The sequence below is a fragment of the Tachyglossus aculeatus genome, chromosome 22 (assembly GCF_015852505.1).
Source record: "Tachyglossus aculeatus isolate mTacAcu1 chromosome 22, mTacAcu1.pri, whole genome shotgun sequence".
Classification (NCBI taxonomy): Eukaryota; Metazoa; Chordata; class Mammalia; order Monotremata; family Tachyglossidae; genus Tachyglossus; species Tachyglossus aculeatus.
In genome coordinates, this window is record NC_052087.1 from 56,681,155 (window position 1) to 56,702,986 (window position 21,832).

At 48.5% G+C, this 21,832-nt stretch overlaps 1 protein-coding gene across 1 annotated transcript in view; it reads right to left on the reverse strand.

Moving 5' to 3' along the window:
• Positions 1-328: 328 nt before the first annotated feature.
• The window catches only part of TH (tyrosine hydroxylase), a 50,275-nt gene continuing 28,771 nt past the window's right edge, over positions 329-21,832 (reverse strand). The window contains exons 7-13 of the mRNA XM_038764881.1: positions 17,835-17,980; positions 15,092-15,227; positions 13,667-13,736; positions 11,902-11,958; positions 8,857-8,952; positions 5,727-5,860; positions 329-488 (exon numbers count right to left, since the gene is read on the reverse strand). Of these exons, the coding sequence (XP_038620809.1) occupies positions 329-488; positions 5,727-5,860; positions 8,857-8,952; positions 11,902-11,958; positions 13,667-13,736; positions 15,092-15,227; positions 17,835-17,980 (799 nt within the window). The remainder of the gene's footprint in view (positions 489-5,726; positions 5,861-8,856; positions 8,953-11,901; positions 11,959-13,666; positions 13,737-15,091; positions 15,228-17,834; positions 17,981-21,832) is intronic.

Here is a 21,832-nt window from a genome sequence, read left to right on the forward strand (position 1 = left end):
AGGAGGCCAATGAAGAGGAGGATGAGGAGGTGGAGGAGGAGAATGAGGTGGAAGAAGTGGAGGGGAATTAGCAGATGAAGAAGGAGGAGGAAGAGGGGAAGGGGGAGGAGGAGGTGGAGAAGAAAGGAGGAGGAGACAGATGAAGAGGAAGAGGAGGCGGGTGATGAGGAGGATGAGGAGGTGGAGGAGGAGAATGAGGTGGAAGAAGTGGAAGGGGATTAGCAGATGAAGAAGAAGGAGGTAAAGGGGAAGGGGGAAGAGGAGGTGGCGGAGGATGCAGGGGGCGGCGGAGGCGGGGTAGGAGTGGAGCCAGCCGGTCGCGTGGGCTCTAGCTGAAGGCGTTGAGGGCCTGGGCCAGGCTGTGCAGCTCCTCTCGGAGGCCATCCAGGAAGCGGCGAATCTTCTGCGGGCTGTCAAGCACTTCCACGGCCTGTGTGTGGGGGTCATATTTCACGGAGAATGGCCGTCGGATCCCGGATGCGTAGTTCCTGTGCCAGAGGGAGAGAGGAGCCGCCCGCCCGGATAATAATAATTATGGAATTTGTTCAGAGTGCTTAGTATGTGTCAAGCACTGCACGAAGCGCTGGGGTGGATACAAGCAAATCGGGTTGGACGCAGTCCCTGACCTACGTGGGGCTTACAGTCTCAACCACCATTTTGCAGATGAGGGAACTAAAGCACGGAGAAGTGAAGTGACTTGCCCAAGGTCACACAGCAGAATTGTGGAGGAGCCGGCATTAGAACCCAGGTCCTTTGATTCCCGGGTCTTGGCTCTATCCACTACGCCATGCTGCTTCCCTATTGATATTCACCCCACCTTCTGCCCCTCATCACTTATTTAAATTGAATTGTTAAGTATTTATCATGTACTAGGCACTGTACTAAACACTGGGGTAGATAATAATAATAATGCTTAGAACAGTGTTTTGCACCCAGTAAGCGCTTAATAAACGCCATCATCATTATTATTACTATTATTAGAGGAGGAAACAGGCATTAATTATAAATAAATAAAAGACAGCTATGGACATAAATGGTGTGGGGCTGAGGTGGGGGATGAATAAAGGGATCAAGCCAGGGCGATGCAGATGGAAGTAGGAAAAGAGTAAAGGTGGGATTGGTCAGGGAAGGCCTCTTGGAGGAGATGGCCTTCAATAAGGCTTTGGAGAGAGGGAGAGTCATTTTCTGTCAGATTTGAGGAGACAGGGTGTTCCAGGCCAGAGGCAACCAATCAATCAATCAATCGTATTTATTGAGCGCTTACTGTGTGCAGAGCACTGTACTAAGCGCTTGGGAAGTCCAAGTTGGCAACATATAGAGACAGTCCCTACCCAACAGTGGGCTCACAGTGTGAAAGGGGGAGACGGAGAACAAAACCAAACATACTAACAAAATAAAATAAATAGAATAGATATGTACAAGTAAAATAAATAAATAGAGTAATAAATAAGAGGCAGGACGTGGGCGAGGGGTCTGCGGAGAGATAGACGAGATGGAGGTAGGCTGGCCTGTCAGTGAGACAGGCAGGGTGGGCTGCTTTTGTGAGGATCGGAAACCACCCAACACGGGCCATCCCCTCTTGGTCCCCTGGGTGGCCAGAATCTGCCCTCTAGACTGTAAGCTCATTGTGGGCAGGGACTATGTTCATTCATTCATTCATTCAATCATATTTATTGAGCGCTTACTGTGTGCAGAGCACTGTACTAAGCGCTTGGGAAGTACAAGTTGGCAACATATAGAGACGGTCCCTACCCAACAGTGGGCTCACAGTCTAGAAGAAAGTCACACAGGTGATAAGCAGCAGAGCCAGGATTAGAACCCATGACCTGTGATTCCCAAGTCCGTGCTCTTGCCACTGAGCCACGCTGCTATCATATAATTTATAGCTATGTACAAAGAGCTGTGATTGCAAAACAGAACGATTCAATCATATTTCTGCCATTTTCCAATCACCACCACAAAAAATAGATAAGTTTGCATTGGTGTTTGTCATAAAACTGTATGGGTTCTATTAAGATGATTATGTTGGGGTACATGATTGTCAAAGAATTGTCAGAGACAAAGCTGCAAGCAGGCACTCTTCTTCTATGTCTGTTTTATTGTCGCCCACATCCTGCAGGGAACACCCTCCTTCCTCAAATCCGACACATAGTGACTCTCCCCGGCTTCAAAGCCTTATTGAAGGCTCATCTCCTCCAAGAGGCCTTCCCAGATTAAGCCCCCCCCCTTCTTCTTCTTCCACTCCCGTCACCCTGTCTTGTTCCCTTTGCTCTTCCCCACTTCCAGTCTCAGAGCCACTTATGTCCCTATCTGTCATTCATTTATTTCTATGCATATCTGTCTCACCCCTTCTAATACTAATAATGATAATGGTACTTGTTAAGCACTTACTATGTGCCAAGCACTGTTCTAAGCACTGGGGGAATACAAGGTGATCAGGTTGTCCCACGGGGGGCTCACAACCTTGCTCCCCATTTTACAGATGAGGTAACTGAGGCACAGAGAAGTGAAGTGACTTAATGATAATAATAATAATAATGGCATTTATTAAGTGCTTACTATGTGCAAAGCACTGTTCTAAGCGCCGGGGAGGTTACAAGGTGATCAGGTTGTCCCACAGGGGGCTCACAGTCTTCATCCCCATTTTACAGATGAGGTCACTGAGGCACAGAGAAGTGAAGTGACTTATAATAATAATAATAATAATAATAATAATGGCATTTATTAAGCACTTACTATGTACAAAGCACTGTTCTAAGTGCTGGGGAGGTTACAAGGTGATCAGGTTGTCCCACGGGGGGCTCACAGTCTTCACCCCCATTTTACAGATGAGGTAACTGAGGCCCAGGGAAGTGATGTAACTTAATAATAATAATAATAATGGCATTTATTAAGTGCTTACTATGTGCAAAGCACTGTTCTAAGCACTGGGGAGGTTACAAGGTGATCAGCTTGTTCCACAGGGGGCTCACACTCTTCATCCCCATTTTACAGATGAGGGAACTGAGGCCCAGAGAAGTGAAGTGACTTGCCCAAAGTCACACAGCTAACAATTGACAGAGCCGGGATTTGAACCCATGACCTCTGACTCCAAAGCCTGTGCTCTTTCCATGGAGCCACACTGCTCCTAGACTGTAAACTCATTGTGGGGAGGGAAAGTACAGTGCTCTGCAAACAGTAAGCACTCAATAAATAAAATCGAATGAACGAATGAATGGCTCTGGCAAGGAGGGCTGTGACGGATCCAGGGGGAAGGGGCAGGGAGTCATCCAGTCCATCCCGCTGTCTCCAGGAAGACTCAAGCCCGCATTTCCAAGAGGCTCAAATCCCCACTTCCATCTCCAGGAAGCCTTCCCTGACTGAGTCCTCCTCTCCTCCCATTTCCTTCTGCGCCACTCGTACCTGCTCCTTCATCCAATCTCCTTCCCTTTCCCACAGCACATATGTATATATCCATAATTTATTTATTTATTTAGTTATCTATTTATTTATATTAATGTCTGTCTCCCCCTCTAGATTGTGAGCTTCTTGTGGGTAGGGATTGTGTCTGATGTTATATTGTATTCTCCCAAGTGCTTAGTACAGTGCTTTGCACACAGTGAGTGTTCAATAAATACAACTGATAATAATAATAATAATAATAACAATAATAATAATAGTAATAATAATAAATCCCATTGGCCTGATGGGAAGCAGCGTGGCTCAGTGGGAAGAGCACGGGCTTTGGAGTCAGAGGTCATGGGTTCGAATCCCAGCTCCGCCACTTGTCAGCTGTGGGACCTTGGGCAAGCCACTTAACTTCTCTATGCCTCAGTTACCTCATCTGTAAAATGGGATTAAGACTGTGAGCCCCACGTGGGACAACCTGATCACCTTGTATCCCCCCAGCACTTAGAACAGTGCTTTGCACATAGTAAGTGCTTAATAAATGCCATTATTATTATTATTATTATTATCGGCCTCCCCCAACGCCCCCAGGACATCCCCAGGGTCACAGTGGGGCATGAGAAGTGATAAGCAGCGTGGCTCAATGGAAAGAGCACGGGCTTGGGAGTCAAAGGTCATGGGTTCAAATCCCGGCTCTGCCACTAGTCAGCTGTGTGACTTTGGGCAAGTCACTTCACTGCTCTGTGCCTCACTTCCCTCATCTGGAAAATGGGGATTAAGACTGTGAGCCCCACATGGGACAACCTCACCTCATCACCTTGCATCCTTCCCAGCGCTTAGAACAGTGCTTTGCACATAGTAAGCGCTTAACAAATGCCATCATCATCATCATTATTATTATTATAAGCACTGAGAAGCTGCAAGAAGTGAGAAGAGAGCAGCACTCTCTCCACTCAGTAGTTGCCCAGTATAGTGTTCTGCATGCCGGTAGACGCCCGCAGTGCTCTGCACACAATAGGCACCCAATACAGTGCACCTCACACAGCAAGTGTCCATTACAGTGGTCCTCACATAGAAGGATCCCAGTAAAGGGCCCTGAAAACAGCAGCGTTCAGTAAATGAAGGGCAGGGTGAAGATGATGGCGATGAGGATGAGAATGAAAATGGTGAAGAGGAGGAGGAGGAAGAGGAAGAGGAGAATGAGGGGTAGGAGGAGGAGGAGGAGAAGGAGGGATAGGAAGAAGGGGAGGAGGAGGAGGGGTAAGATGAGAAGCAGCATGGCTCAGTGGAAAGAGCCCGGGCTTTGGAGACAGAGGTCATGGGTTCAAGTCCCAGCTCTGCCAATTGTCAGCTGTGTGACTTTGGGCAAGTCACTACACTTCTCTGGGCCTCAGTTCCCTCATCTGTAAAATGGGGATTAAGACTGTGAGCCCCTCCGTGGGACAACCTGATCACCCTGTAACCTCCCCAGCGCTTAGAACAGTACTTTGCATATACTAAGCGCTTAATAAATGCCATCATTATTATTATTATCATTCCGAGGAGGGAGGAGGAGACGGAAGGGTAGGAAGAGGAGGAGGAAGGGGAGGAAAAGAAAGAAAAGGAGGAGGAGAAAGAGAGGTAGGAAGAGGAGGATGGGGAGGAGGAGAGGAGAAGAAGGGGTAGAAGGAGGAGGGAGGAGGAGAAGGAAGGGTAGAAAGAGGAGGAGGAAGGGGAGGAAAAGGAAGAAAAGGAGGAGGAAGAGGAGAAGAAGAAGGGGCAGTGGGAGGAGAGAGGAGGAAAAAGGGGAAGGAAAGGAAGAAGAGGAGGAGGAGGAGAGGAGGAGGAGAAAAACAGTAATAATAATGGCATTTATTAAGCGCTTGCTATGTGCCAAGCACTGCTCTAAGCACTGGGGAGGTTACAAGGTGATCAGGTTGTCGTATGGGAGGCTCACATTAATCCCCATTTTACAGATGAAGGAACTGAGGCCCAGAGAAGTTAAGTGACTTGCCCAAAGTCACAAAGCTGACAATTGGCAGAGCCAGGATTTGAACCCATGACCTTTGACTCCAAAGTCCGTGCTCTTTCCACTGAGCCACGCTGCTTCTCTGAGTGTGGAGAAGAGAAGAGGGAGGATGAGGAGGAGAAGGAGAGGGAGGGGGAGGAGGAAGAGGGTGGTGATGACAATGAAGATGATTGGGTCAACCAGCCATGCCCCACCACCTAGCCCTAGTGGGGGGAGCCATGACTCCCACCGGGCGAGGGCCAGGCTGAACGGAGGAAGGCCGGGCAGGAGGCGGGCCGGTACTTAGCTGCAAGGCCGAATTATTGCGGGGAGGAGGCCCCAGGGCGAGTACCTGAGCTTGTCTTTGGCGTCGCTGAAGCTCTCAGACACGAAGTACACGGGCTGGTACGTCTGGTCCTGGTATGGCTGGACGGACACGGTCTCGGGGTCGAATTCCCTGATCTCCGGCTCGTCGGACAGAGCATGCTGGGCCACCGGCCCAGTGGGGAGAGAGTCAGTGTCCCCAGGGGCAGGGACGGGACAGCTGGGGAGTGGGATGGGGGGGAGGGGAACCTTGGGGAGCAGTTGTTTGCCCCTCACTGGCCCCAAGCCCACTTCGGGCTACAAGCCAGGAGGGTCCGTCCACCAGAGCTGCTGGACCCCACCTCCCCGCCTGCCACCTGTTCTCATCGGCTTTGTCTTTCGTACATTCATTCATTTGATCGCATTTATTGAGCGCTTACTGTGTGCAAAGCACTGTACTAAGCACTTGGGAGAGTACGACAGAACAACAAGCAGACACCTTCCCTGCCCACAGCAAGCTTAGAGTCTCTGGCATTGTTCCTCTGCCACTCGGGGGTACAGGTCTTGGGACAGGGTTCCCTCCGTCCTCTGTCCCACCCCAGTAGAGTGAGTGAGTGAGTGTGTGTGTGTGTGAGTGTGTGTGTGTGTGTTCTGTCTCCCCCTATCAGACTGGCAGCCCATGGAGGGCAAGGATCTTATCCCCTCCTGCCTCCATCCTTCTCCAGTTCACCAGTCTGCCTACAGTGGGGCTCAGCTAACAGTGTTTGATCAATAGGTGGATGGATGGCGGGAGGAATTGGAGGGACAGAGAGATGGTGGGAAGGATGGTGAGATGGTTGGTGCAACGGTGGGACAGATGTAGGGAGGGAGGGTCGAACGGATGGATGGATGGTGGGAAGGATGGAAAGATGGATGGCGAGAAGGATGGAGGGATGGATGGACAGATGGATGGTGGGAAGGATGAACTGGACTGTAAGCTTGTTGCAGGTAGGGAATGCATCTGTTATATTGTGTGCTGTACTTTCCCAAGTGCTTTGTACAGCGGTCTGAACACAGTGAGGACTCAATGAATTTGATTGATTGATGGAGGAATGGATGGACAGATGGAGGGAGGGCTAGTTGGAGGGCCGGATGGAGGGATGGGTGGACAGATGGATGGCGGGAAGGATGGAGGCTTGGATGGATGGATGGAGGGTTGACCGGAGGGTCGGGTGGATGGATGGATGGATGTTGGGAAGGATGCAGCGATAGATGAGTTGATGGATGGTGGGAAGGATGCAGCGATAGATGAGTTGATGGATGGTGGGAAGGAATCCTCAAAAATCTCCAGTGGCTGCCTGTTAACCTATGAATCAAGCAAAAATCCTCACTCTCAGCTTCAAGGCTCTTCATCACCTCACCCCCTCCTCCCTCACCTCCCTTCTCTCCTTCTACAGCCCGGCCCACACCCTCCGCTCCTCTGCCACTAACCTCCTCACTGTACCTCGTTCCCGCCCATCCCGCCGTCGACCCCCAGCCCACATACTTCCCCTGGCCTGGAATGCCCTCCCTCCACACATCCGCCAAGCTAGCTCTCTTCCTCCCTTCAAAGCCCTACTGAGAGCTCATCTCCTCCAGGAGGCCTTCCCAGATGGAGCCCCCTTTTTCCTCTCCCCCGACCCCCCGCGCTACCTCCTTCCCCTCCCAACAGCACTTGTATATATATATTTGTACAGATTTATTACTCTATTTATTTTACTTGTACATATTTACTATTCTATTTATTTTGTTAATTATCTGCATATAGCTTTAATTCTATTTGTTCTGACGATTTTGACACCTGTCTACATGTTTTGTTTTGTTGTGTGTCTCCCCGCTCTAGACTGTGAGTCCGTTGTTGGGCAGGGACCGTCTCTATATGTTGCCGACTTGGACTTCCCAAGCGCTTAGTACAGTGCTCTGCACACAGTAAGTGCTCAATAAATACGATTGAATGAATGAATGAATGAAGAAAGGATGGATGAATGTTGGGATGAATGGAGGGCCAGATGGACGGGTGGATGGAGTGTGTACAGTGCCTGGCATTCATTCATTCATTTATTCAATTATATTTATTGAGCTCTTACTGTGTGCAGAGCACTGTACTAAGCACTTAGGAGAGTGAAAATACAACAATAAACAGATACATTCCCTGCCCACAATGAGCTTACAGTCTAGAGGGGGAGACAGACATTAATATAAATAAATAAATTGCAGATAAGTACATAAGTGCTATGGGCCTGGCACATAATAAGTGCTTAACCGTGGCTCAAATGAAAGAGCCCAGCTTGGGAGTCAGAGGTCATGGGTTCAAATCTCGGCTCTGCCAATTGTCAGCTGTGTGACCTTGGGCAAGTCACTTCACTTCTCTGGGCCTCAGTTACTTCATCTCTAAAATGGGGATTAAGACTGTGAGCCCCATGTGGGACAACCTGATCACCTTGTATCTTCCCCAGCGCTTAGAACAGTGCTTTGAACATAGTAAGTGCTTAACAAATGCCATCATTATTTATTATTATTAACAAATACCATGGAGAAAATGGAGGACTGGTTGGTAGGCCAGTTGGACAGATGGATGATGAGAAGGTGAGAGGGCCGGATGAAATGCCCTCCCTCCTCAAATCCAACAGACAATTCCTCTCCCCACTCCAAGGCCTTATTGAAGACACGTCTCCTCCAAGAGGCCTTCCCAGACTAAGCCCCCCTTTCCTCTTCTCCCATTCCCTTCTGCATTGCCCTGACTTGCTCCCTTTATTCATCCCGGCTCCCAGCCCCATAGCACTTACGTCTAAATCTGACATTTATTTATTTGTATTGATCTCTGTCACCCCCCATCCCTAGACTGTACATTCGTTGTGGGCAGGGGATGCTTCTGTTTATTGTAGTATTGTACTCTGTCAAGTGCTTAGTACAGTGCTCTGCACAACATAAGCGCTCAATAAATATGATTGAATGACTGCAGATAGATGGTGGGAAGGATGGAGGGCTGAATCGAAGGAGAGATGGTGGGAAGGATGGAGGGCTGGGTGGACAGATGGATTGCTGTTGGGAAGGAGGGAGAGCTGATTGAAGGAATACTGGGAGAGATGGAGGGCTGGTTGGAGGTTGGTGGTTGGACGGATTGAGGAGGCAGCCCTGGGCCCAATCAGGTTCTCACTCACCAGAAGCTCTCCGTAGGATGACAGAAGCCCAGCCCCGTAGGCCTTGATGACGCCATTCTGTTTGCAGAGCCCAAATTCCACCGTGAACCAATAGAGCTGCAGAAAGGAGCCGAGGGAAGAGGGGTGCAGAAAGGAAGGGGACAGGGAAGAGGGTGGATGGAGCCGGAGGAAGAAGAATGGGAGGGGGGGGGCAAGAGAAGAGAGGTGGAGGGGCAGAGGGGAGGGATGATTAGATGGATCTCCATAATAATCATCATAAATTGTTCAGCTCTTACTATATGCCAGCACTGTACTAAGCACTGTCCCTTCTCTCCTTCTCCAGCCCAGCCCGCACCCTCCGCTCCTCTGCCGCTAATCTCCTCACCGTTAGGCCTCGTTCTCGCCTGTCCCACCGTCGACCTCCGGCCCATGTCATCCCCCGGGCCTGGAATGCCCTCCCTCCCCACATCCGCCAAGCTAGCTCTCTTCCTCCCTTCAAGGCCCTACTGAGAGCTCACTTCCTCCAGGAGGCCTTCCCAGACTGAGCCCCCTCCTTCCTCCCCCCGCTCCACCCCCCCGCCTTACCTCCTTCCCTTCCCCACAGCACCTGTATATATGTATATATGTTTGTACGTATTTATTACTCTATTTATTTATTTTACTTGTACATATCTAGTCATTTTATTTTGTTAATATGTTTTGTTTTGTTCTCTGTCTCCCCTTTCTAGACTGTGAGCCCACTGTTGGGTAGGGACCGTCTCTATATGTTGCCAGCTTGTACTTCCCAAGCTCTTAGTACAGTGCTCTGCACACAGTAAGCGCTCAATAAATACTATTGATTGATTGATCGATTGATTGATAAAAGCAGATCAGGTTGGACACGGTCCCTGTCCCACTGAGGGGGGCTCAACAGACTCAATCGCCATTTTTCTGATGAGGAAAGCGAGGCCCAGAGAATAATAATAATTGTGGTATTTGTTAAGTGCTTACTATGTGCCAAGCATTGTTCTAAGCCCTGGGGGGCGGGATACAAGGTAAACCAGGTTGTCCCCCGTGGGGCTCACAGTCTTAATCCCCATTTTACAGATGAGGGAACTGAGGCACAGAGAAGTGAAGTGAATTGTCCTAGGTCACACAGCAGACACGTGGCAGTGCCGGGATTAGAACCCATGACCTTTGTCCACTATGCCATGCTGCTTCTCCATCATCTGCCACTGTCACTTGCCTCCCTTCTCTCACCCCCTCATCCCTCTCTGTTCTGCACGGCCTTGGCCACGGTGTCCCCCAGCCAGGACCCTCTATCTCAGGCCAGCTCCTCCATGCTGGTCCAGCCCTGCCACCTCAGCCCAGTACAGATCTGGCAGATGGAGGGATTTATAGTCCTTGGGCCTCCCCCAGGACTCCTGGCCCCCTGCCTTCCTGATTTTCCCAGGAGCACGGCTGAGATCCCACCTTCCCGATTTGCCCAGGAGCACAGCTAACAGACATGTGAGTCCTGGGGAGGCCCCAGGGTGTAGTGAGGGGTGGGAAGCATCATAGCCTAGTCGATAAGAGCACAGGCCTGCCTGGGAGTCAGAGGTCTTGAGTTCTAATCCCAGCTCTGCCAATTGCTTGTTGTGTGGCCTTGGGCAAATCACTTAACTTCTCTGCCCCTCAGTTCCTCATCTGTAAAATGGGATTAAATACCTGTTCTCCCTCCTACTCAGACTCTGAGCCCCATGTAGGATAGGAACTGTTGCCAAACTAAATAACTTGTACCTACAATTGCAGCTGGAGAGTGGGGCATTCTGGAAGTGATGTGTCCATGGAATTGCTATGGGTTGGAAATGACTCTACAGCTTAAGCCAAGCCCAAAACCCCAGAGTTTAGAACAGTGTTTGACACATAGTAAGTGATTAACAAATTCCACTGAAAAATCCAGAGATTTGGCCAAATGAGGGTGTCCATATACTTTCTTCTCATCCTCCCTCCTCCCAGGATTAAACCCTTATTCTCTGAGGAAGCAGGAGAATCAATTAATCAATCAGTCAATCCTATTTATTGAGCACTTACTATGTGCAGACTACGGTACTAAGAGCTTGGGAGAGTACAGTACAATGGAATTGGTAGACATGCCCATGAGGGGCTCAGTCTGGCAGGGGTGAGGGGTGAGACATTAATATAAAAATAAATAAATTAGGGATATGAACATAAGTGCTGTGGGGCTGGGAGAGGAGGTTAGCCTGCAAAAAATGAGAGTGAAGGTAAGGCAGGGTGAACAAACCACCAATCAGGGACAAGGATGGGGAGGAGTGGGGGTGGAGAAATAACAATAAGGGTCAGGATGAAGAGGAGGAGAAGGATGAAGGAGAAAGAGGAGAATCAAGAGGAGGAAAGGAAGAGGATGAGGAAGAGGAGAGGAGAAGGAGGATGAAGGAGAAAGAGGAGGAGAACCAAGAGGAGAAAAGGAGGAGAAAGAGGAGGAGGAAGAAGAGAAGAAGGAAGAGGAGAAGAAGGATGAAGGAGAAAGAGGAGGAGAACAAAGAAGAGGAAAGGTGAAGAGGAGGAGGACAATGAAGAGGAGAGGAGGAGAAAGAAGAGAAGCCACTTAAATTCTCTGTACCTCAGTTCCCTCATCCGTAAAATGGAGATTGAGTCTGTGAGCCCCACGTGGGAAAACCTGATAACCTTGTATCTACCCCAGCGCTTAGAACAGTGCTTGGCACATAGTAAGTGCTTAACAAATACTGTCGTTTTTATTACTTATTAAGTGGAGGAAGAGGAGAAGGATGAAGGAGAAAGAGGAGGAAAGGAGGAGGACAGTGAAGAGGAGAGGAGGAGGGAGAAGAGAGGAAGAAGAGGAGGAGAAGCATGAAGAGGAGGAGAGGAGGAGGAGGAAAGGAGAAGAAGAGAACAAAAGTGCAGGAAGAAGAGGAGAAAGAAGAGAAAGGAGGAACAGGAGAAGGAGGAAGAGGAGAAGGAGGACGATGAAGAAGATGACAAAGAGAAGGAAGAAAATGAAAGGGAGGAGGAAAGGAGAAGGAGTGGGGGAGAGCTCAGACATGAGGATGAGGTTACGCTTCTTACCGTGGACAATTTCTCTATCTCTTCATCCGTGGCCCCAAGGGAAGCGAGTCCAATGTCCTGCCAAGAAGGGTGGGAAGGGGCTAAGAGGAGACCCCTGAGGTGTCTTGCAGTTCAGCTTAAGGGGGGTTGGGTCTCCCAGCCCCCGAGGAGTGGGATGGCCCAGCCCTGCTTGGCTCTTCCCGGGCTGCCCTCCCTCCTCCCTGGGAATCACCCCCAATTCCTCCCTCCCCCCAAGACCTCCCCCCAATTCCCAGCTCCCACCAGGCAGATCTCGAGCCCCACCACTCCCTCTTCTTCATAACCCCCAACCCACTGCCCCCTAAGCCCCCCACACACCCTATAAACAGCAATTCCCCTGTTCCTTGAGCCCTCTCTGTGCCAAGCCCTGTTCTGAACGCTGGGGAGATACAGAAGAATCAGGTTGGGCTCTTCCCCCGATTCCCAGCCCCACTGCACTTAGGAATATATCTGTAATTTTATCTATTTGTATTGATGTCTGTCTCCCCCTCCCTAGACTGTCAACTCATTTTAGGCAGGCAGTGTTACTTTCTATTGTTGTACTGTCCTTTCCCAAGCACTTAGTCCAGTACTCTGCACACAGCAAGTGCTTGATAGTAATAAAAATAATAATGATAATGGTATTCGTTAAGCAGTTAGTAGGTGCCGAGCACTGTTCTAAGCACTGGGATAAATACAAGGTAATCAGGTTGTCCCACAGTTTTAATCCCCATTCTACATATGAGGTAACTCAGGCCCAGAGAAATGAAGAGACTTGCCCAAGGTCACACAGTAGACAATTGGCGGAGCCGGAATTAGAACCTATGTCCTCTGACTCCCAAGCCCCTGCTCTTACAATTGAATTAATGAATAACGGTCCGAGAGGGAAAGAGAGCTGGGCCCTCTTCCCCATTATTCAGATATACAGATTCCCCATTATCTCTTCCTCCCTTCAAAGCCCTACTGAGAGCTCACCTCCTCCAGGAGGCCTTCCCAGACTGAGCCCCCTCCTTCTTTTCCCCCTCCTCCCCTTCCCCATCCCCCCCACCTCCTTCCCCTCCCCACAGCATCTGTATATATGTATATATGTTTGTGCATATTTATTACTCTATTTATTTTATTTGTACATATTTATTCTATTTATTTTATTTTGTTAATATGTTTTGTCTTGTTGTCTGTCTCCCACTTCTAGATTGTGAGCCCACTGTTGGGTAGGGACCGTCTCTATATGTTGCCAACTTGTATAATAATAATAATAATGGCCTTTATTAAGTGCTTACTATGTGCAAAGCACTGTTCTAAGTTCTGGGGAGGGTACAAGGTGATCAGGTTGTCCCATGGGGGACTCACAGTCTTAATCCCCATTTTACAGATGAGGGAACTGAGGCCCAGAGACGTGAAGTGCCTTGCCCAAAGTCACACAGCTGACAATTGGCGGAGCCAGTATTTGAACCAATGACCTCTGACTCCAAAGCCCGGGATCTTTCCACTGAGCCACGCTGCTTCCGCAAGTGCTTAGTACAGTGCTCTGCACACAGTAAGCGCTCAATAAATATGATTGAATGAATGAATGAATGAATGAAAGATGGATACACGGAGGCTCAGAGAGGTTGAGCGATTGGCCCGAGATCACACAGCAGAGGGCCAAGGGCAGAGCCAGGACCAGAACTCAGGTCTCCCAGCTCCCAGCCCCCATGTTCCGTCCCCCCAGCCTCGCTGCTCTTGCGGGGACTCCGGGGGTCTTCCCCCACAGGCCCAACCCTCTCACCTGGGAGAACTGAGCGAATGTCCTGTCGGCCAGCATAGGTACATGACCCAGAAGTTCGTGGCAGCAATCTCTGGGGAAGGATGGGTGGCGGGGGGGACACAAGAGAAGGGGGTGGTTAATGGAGAGCAGGGCCCTGGAAGTCCCCCCTTAGACCCAGCACTTAGTACAGTGCTTGGCACATAGTAAGCACTTAACAAATACCATTATTATTATTATTAAACTTGCATGCACCCAAAAGAGAACAATAATAATAATAATAATTATGGTATTTGTTAAGCACTTACTATGTGCCAAGCACTGTTCTAAGCACTGGGGTAAATATAAGGTAATTTGAGTGTTCCGGCGGGGTTGGGGGGGCGGGGGCTCAGAGTTTTAATCCCCATTTTAAAGCTGAGGTAGCTGAGGCACAGAGAAGTGAAGTGACTCGCCCAAGGTCACACCACAGACAAGTGGCGGAGGCGGGATTAGAACCCACGACCTCTGACTCCCAAGCTACAGCTCCAACACTCATCCTTCCCCAACTCAGGCCTAAGGTGGTTCTTCACCCCCTCTCCCAGCCCCCCAGACCCTCCCTCTGCCCCCTCTAGCCCCGCTCCTCTCTTTTTCCCCAGCCCTGCCCCCTCTCCCTTGATGGGGGCTTGCATGTCCACGGCCTATACTACTACTACTAATTATAATAATAATTGTGGTATTTGTTGAACACTTACTATGTGACAGGCACTGTACTAAGCACTGGGGTGGATACAAGCAAACTGGATTGGACACAGTCTCTGTCCCATGTGGGGCTCACAGTTGCATTCCCCATTTTATAGATGAGGTAACTGAAGCCCAGAGAAGTGAAGTGACTTGCCCGAGATCACACAGCAGACAAGTGGTAGAACCGGGATAAGAACCCATAACCTGATTCCTAGGCCCGGGCTTTATCCGCTACGCCAATAATAATAATTATGGCACTTGGTAAGCGCTTACTATGTGCAAAGCACTGTTCTAAGTGCTGGGGTAAATACAAGCTAATCAGGTTGGACAGAGTCCCTGTCCCACAGGGGGCTCACACTCTTCATCCCCATTTTACAGAGAAGGTAACTGAGGCCCAGAAAAGTGAAGTAACTTGCCCAGGGTCTCACAGCAGACATGCAGCGGAGCTGGGATTAGAACCCAGGCCCTTCTGAGTCCCAGGCTCATGCTCTATCCACTAAGCCATGTTGTTTGTTCACAGTAAGTTGGTCACTAGACTGGAAACTCGTGGTGGACAGGGAACGTGTCTACCAACATTGTCATATTGGCTTCTCCCAAGTGCTTAGTACAGTGCTCTGCACACAGGAAGCGCCTAATAAATACCATTGATTGATTGGTCGGATTGGGAGAAGGGTCGGTTGTGGGGGTGGAGGGCGGGGGTCCCGGGGGTAGGGGCTGGGGGTCACTCACGGTTCCGGGGAGTGCATGGGCGAGGAGGAATGGCGAATGTATTGAGTGCATTGGAAAACTCTGAAGGCCAGGCTGGACAGGAAGTCCCGTGCGGACAGCAGGCCGGCCACTGGCCGCAGCTGGAACCCAGTTCTGTCTGTAAGGACACATTCATTCATTCATTCAATCCTATTTATTGAGCGCTTATTGTGTGCAGTGCACTGTGCTAAGCGCTTGACACTTAGTCCGGAGCCCCGAGACCCCCACAAACAGAGGAGGCGGTGGGATAGGGGGAGGAGGAGGAGGGAGGAGGAAGAGGGAGGAGGGAGGAGGCAGAAGGGGAGAAGGAGGAGAGAGAAGGGGAGAGGGAGGAGGAAGGTGGAGGGAAAAAGGAGGAGGGAGGAAGGAGGAGGGCAAAGAGAGGAGGTAAAGGGAGGAGGGAGAAGGGGAGAAGGAGGAGGAAGGTGGAGGGAAAAAGGAGGAGGGAGGAAGGAGGAGGGCAAAGAGAGGAGGTAGAGGGAGGAGGGAGAAGGGGAGAAGCAGGAGGAAGGTGGAGAGAGAAGGGAAAAGGAGAAAGGGAGAAGGGAGGAGGGGAGAGGAAGGAGAGGGAGGAGAGAGGAAGGAGGGAAGAAGGAGTGAGAAGGGAGAAGGAGGAGGAAGACAAAGGGAGGAAGAAGGGAGGAGAGGAAAGGGAAGGGGAAGGAGAGGATTGAGGGAGAAGGGGAGAAGAAAGAGGAGGGAGGAGGGGAGAGGGAGAAAGGAGGAGAGGAGAGGGAGAAGGGAGGAGGGCAGATAGAAGAGGGAGGAGGAAGAGAGAAGGAGAAAGGAGGAGGGGAGGGGAAAAAGGGAGAGAGGAGGGAAGAGGGAGGAGGAGGGTGTAGGAGGGAGGAGGAGAGAGGGAGGAGGGAGGAGGGGAGAGGGAGGAGGAGGATGGAGGAGGGAGGAGGAGAGAGGAGAGAGGGAGGAGGAGAGAGGGAGGAGGGAGGAGGGGAGGGAGGAGGAAAGAGGAGAGAGGAAGGAGGGAGGATAGAGGAGGGGAGCAGGGAGGAGAGGAGAGGGAAAAGAGAGGAGGTTTGAGGGAGGAGGGAGAAGAGCCATAGCCCCTGACTGGACGACCAGGGGGGAAAGGGCCATCTCCGCTTCCCAAAGCCCCCAGCCCCCTGCCGTCGGGCCTATGGTCAACAGACCAGATATTGACACCTGTCTGGTATGGACACCTGTCTACTTGTTTTGTTTTGTTGTCTGTCTCCCCCTTCTAGACTGTGAGCCCGTTGTTAGGTAGGGACCGTCTCTATATGTTGCCAACTTGTACTTCCCAAGCGCTTAGTACAGTGCTCTGCACACAGTAAGTGCTCAATAAATACGTTTGAATTGATGAATGATGACAGAGCCAACAGCGCAGGAGCAATGCGCTTGAAGCTCTCCCTCTGTCTCTATCTCTGAATCTTTGTTGCTTTCTCTCCCTCTGCCTCTGAATCCCTCCTACTGTCTCTCCTTCATTCATTCGTGTTAATTGAGTGCTTACTGTGTGCAGAGCACTATACTAAGCGCTTGAGAAAGTACAATAAAGCAATAAAGAGGGACAGTCCCTGCCCACAACCAACTCAGTCTCCCCCTAACCCCCCATCCCCCCGTCTGACCTCCTTCCCTTCCCCACAGCATCTGTATATATGTATATATGTTTGTACATACTTATTACTCTATTTATTTATTTATTTTACTTGTACATATCTATTCTATTTATTTTATTTTGTTAATATGTTTGTTTTTGTTCTCTGTCTCCCCCTTCTAGACTGTGAGCCCACTGTTGGGTAGGGACTGTCTCTATATGTTGCCAACTTGTACTTCCCAAGCGCTTAGTACAGTGCTCTGCACACAGTAAGTGCTCAATAAATACGATTGATTGATTGCTGTCTCTCCCTCTGTCTCTGAATCCCTGCTGCTACCTCTCCTTCTATCTCTGTTTCTCTGCTCCCCCTCCCTTCCGTGTCACCTCAACTCACTCCCTTTGATCTCTCCCCACCCTCCACCCTGCAGCACTTTTGTATATAACAATAATAATAATGGTATGTGTTAAGTGCTTACTATGTGCCAAGCACAGTTCTACGCACTGGGGTAGATACAAGGTTGTCCCACATGGGGCTCACAGTCTCAATCTCCATTTTACAGATGAGGGAACTTGAGGCACTGAGAAGTGAAGTGACCTGTCCAAGGTCACACACCAGACAAGTGGCAGACACTCAATCTTGGGCCTTTCCTTCTCTGACTGCCTCATGCCTCTGTGCCTCTCTCTGTGTGTATCTCTGCCTCTCCCCTCTCGTTCATTCATTCATTCAATCATATTTATTGAGTACTTACTGTGTACTAAGCGCTTGGAGAGTACAGTACACCAATTAAGAGACAATACTTGCCCGTGATGGGTTCACAGTCTCCTTCCTCGAATTCCCCCTTGCAGTTTACCCCTCTTGACTGTAAGCTCGTTGTGGGCAGGGACTGTGTCTGTTTATTGTTGTATTGGACTCTTCCAAACGCTTAGTATAGTGCTCTGCACACAGGAAGTGTATGACTGAATGAATAAATGAATGAATCACTACACTCACCCTTCCCTCCAAGCCCCCCTTGAGTTCCCCAGCCCTGCCTTGGGGTCAGGGCTGTGACCCCAAAGCAGGTCCCTTCATCTCCTTGACCCCCCCAAGAGGTCAACCTCCTCTCCCACCCTTCGACCCCCCAATCCCATCTCCCCGACCCTGAGAGGCGGCCTGACCTTTGAGGAAGCGGGACACGTCTTCGAGCTGCGGGATGTTGTTCTCGCTGTAGCCGCTGAACTTCTCCAGCAGATCCAAGGCCTCCAGGTGCTCCGAGCAGGCGTGGGTGGGATACAAGCTCTTCAGCGTCCTGTACACCTCCCTCCTGCCACCAAAGCCCGATACTTTCATTCATTCATTCACTTATTCAATAATAATAATGCTGGTATTTGTTAAGCGCTTACTATGTGCCAGGCACTGTACTAAACACTAAGGCGGACTCAAGCAAATCGGGTTGGACACAGCCCATGTCCCACATGGGGCTCACAGTCTTCACCCCCATCTTACCTCCTTCCCTTCCCCACAGCACCTGTATATATGTATATATGTTTGTACAGATTTATTACTCTATTTATTTATGTATTTATTTTACTTGTACATATCTATTCTATTTATTTAATTTTGTTAGTATGTTTGGTTATGTTCTCCGTCTCCCCCTTTTAGACTGTGAGCCCACTGTTGGGTAGGGACTGTCTCTTTATGTTGCCAACTTGTACTTCCCAAGCGCTTAGTACAGTGCTCTGCACACAGTAAGCGCTCAATAAATACGATTGATGATGATGATGATGATGATGATTTTGCAGAAGAGGGTAACTGAGGCACAGGGAAGTGAAGTGACTTGCCCAAGGCCACACAGCAAACAAGTGGCGGGGCTGGGATTAGAACTCATGACCTTCTGACTCCCATACCCAACTTCTATCCACTATGTCATTTATTGAGGGCTTACTGTGTGCAGAGCATTTTTTTTCATTTCACTGAATAGTATTTATTGAGCGCTTACTGTGTGATGAGCATTTTATTCATTCCTTTTAATCGTATTTATTGAGCGCTTACTGTGTGCAGAGCATTTGCTTTTCATTTCATTTGATCATATTAATTATGATTAAATTAATCATATCAATAAATTAATTATTATAATGATTAATCAAATTAATCATATTACTCATCTTGTAACCTCCCCAGCGCTTCGAACAGTGCTTTGCACACAGTAAGCACTTAATAAATGCCATTATTATTATTAATTGAGAGCTTACTGTTTGCAGGGCATTTTTTTCATTTCGTTTAATCGTATTTATTGAGCTCTTACTGTGTGCAGAGCATTAACTTTTCATTTCATGTAATCATATTAATTGAGAGCTTACTGTTTGCAGGGCATTTTTTTTCATTTCGTTTAATAGTATTTATTGAGTGCTTACTGTGTGCAGAGCATTTGCTTTTCATTTCATTTAATCATATTAATTGAAAGCTTACTGTTTGCAGGGCAATTTTTTCATTTCGTTTAATCGTATTTATTGAGCGCTTACTGTGTGCAGAGCATTAGCTTTTCATTTCATTTAATCATATTACTTGAGACACTGTTTGCAGGGCATTTTTTTCATTTCGTTTAATCGTATTTATTGAGCGCTTACTGTGTGCAGAGCATTAGCTTTTCATTTCATTTAATCATATTACTTGAGACCTTACTGTTTGCAGGGCATTTTTTTCATTTCGTTTAATCGTATTTATTGAGCGCTTACTGTGTGCAGAGCATTTGCTTTTCATTTTATTTAATCATATTAATTGAGAGCTTTCATTTCATTTAATTGAATTTATTGAGCGCTTAATACGTGGACAGCACTTTACTAAGTATTTAGGAGAGCACAATACTACAATAAATAGACTAATTCCCGGCCCACCATGAGCTTAGAGACGAGATTTAGCAGGGCAGTGAGGACTGAAATGATTCTCACCTCCTTCAAGAGGCCTTCCCTGACTAAGCCCCCACTTTTCCTCATCTCCCACTCCCTTCTGCATCCCCCTGACATGCTACCTTTGTTCTTCCCCTCTCCTATCCCCACAGCACTTATGTCCATATCTGTCATTCATTTATTTATATTAATGTCTGTCTTCCCCCCAGAATGTCTGTCAGATCCTTGTGGGCAGGGACTGTGTCTGTTTATTGTTGTATTGTCCTCACCCAAGCACTTAGTACAGTGCTCTGTACACAGTAAGCCTTCAATAAATATGATTTAATAAATGAATGAATGAGTGAATTAATCTGTACTCCTCCAATGAAGAGCCCTAGTCTGTCCCTAGCATCTACCCCTGCGCTTAGTATGGGTTTTTAAATAATTTTTGTTAAGCATTTACTATATGCCAGACTCTGTACTAAGTGCTGCAGTAGATACTAGTTAGGTTGGGCACAGCCCCTGTGTCATATAATAGCGATGGCATTTATTAAGCGCTTACTATGTGCCAAGCGCTGTTCTAAACGCTGGCTTCCCAGTCAATCCCGAGAAGCAGCGTGGCTCAGTGGAAAGAGCCCGGGCTTTGGAGTCAGAGGTCATGGGTTCAAATCCCAACTCCGCCACTTGTCAGCTGTGTGACTTTGAGCAAGTCACTTCACTTCTCTGGGCCTCAGTTCCCTCATCTGGAAAATGGGGATGAAGACTATGAGCCCCCCGTGGGACAACCCGATCACCTTGTAACCTCCCTGGCACTTATAACAGTGCTTTGCACATAGGAAGTGCTTAATAAATGCCATTATTATTATTATTTTTATTTTTCAGATGAGGTAACTGAGGCACAGAGAAGTGAAGTAACCTGCCCAAGGACACACAGCAGGCAAGTGGCAGAGCTGCCATTAGAACCCAGGTCCTTTTGACGTATAATAATAATAATAATAATAATGGTATTTGTTAAGCGTTTACTATGTGCAAAGCACTGTTCTAAGCATTGGGGAGGTTACCAGGAGATCAGGTTGTCCCACGGGGGGCTCACAGTTTTAATCCCTATTTTATAGAGGAGGTAACTGAGGCACAGAGAAGTTAAGTGACTTGCCCAAAGTCACACAGCTGACAATTGGTGGAGCTGGGATTTGAACCCATGACCTCTGACTCCAAAGCCTGGGCTCTTTCCACTGAGCCATGCTGCTTTTCTAGTAAAATGCATGGCACTGTAGTAAGCATGTAACGAGTACCATTATTATTATCATTATTAGTATTATCAATACCCCTCATTTCCTCTTCTCCCACCCCCTTCTGCGTTGCACCCTGTATTAACCCCTCCCTCTACCCACAACACTAATGTCCATAGAACAGTGTGGCCTAATGGGGGTGCCTGTATATATGTATATATGTTTGAACATATTTATTACTCTATTTATTTTACTTGTACATATCTATTCTATTTTATTTTGTAGTATGTTTGGTTTTGTCTCCCTCTTTTAGACTGTGAGCCCACTGTTGGGTAGGGACTGTCTCTATATGTTGCCAATTTGTACTTCCCAAGCGCTTAGTACAGTGCTCTGCACACAGTAAGTGCTCAATAAATATGATGGATGATGCCCAGGCCTGGGACTCAGAAGACCTTGGTTCTAATCCTGATTCTGCCACTTGTCTGCTGTGTGACCTTGGGCAAGACACTTCACTTCCCTGGGCTTCAGTTCCCTTATCTGTAAAAATCCTGGCTCCTCCAATTAGCTGTGTGACTTTGGGCAAGGCTCTTGACTTCTCTGTGCCTCAGTTACCTCATTTGTACAATGGGGATTAAGACTGTGAGCCCCCAGTGGGGCAACCTGATCACCTTGTAACCTCCCCAGCGATTAGAACAGTGCTTTGCACATAGTAAGTGCTTAACAAATACCGTTATTATTATTATTATTATTATTATTAAAAATGGGGATGAAGACTGTGAGCCCCATGTAGGACAGGGTCTCTGTCCAACCTGATGACTAATGATGTGTATATAGCTATAATTCTATTTATTCTGATGGTATCGACACCTGTCTACTTGTTTTGTTTTGTTGTCTGTCTCCCTGTGAGCCCGTTGTTGGGTAGGGACCGTCTCTATATGTTGCCGATTTGTGCTTCCCAAGCGCTTAGTCCAGTGCTCTGCAGACCGTAATCGCTCAATAAATACAATTGAATGAATGAATGAATGAATACCTACCCCATTGCTTAGAACAGCGCTTGGCCCG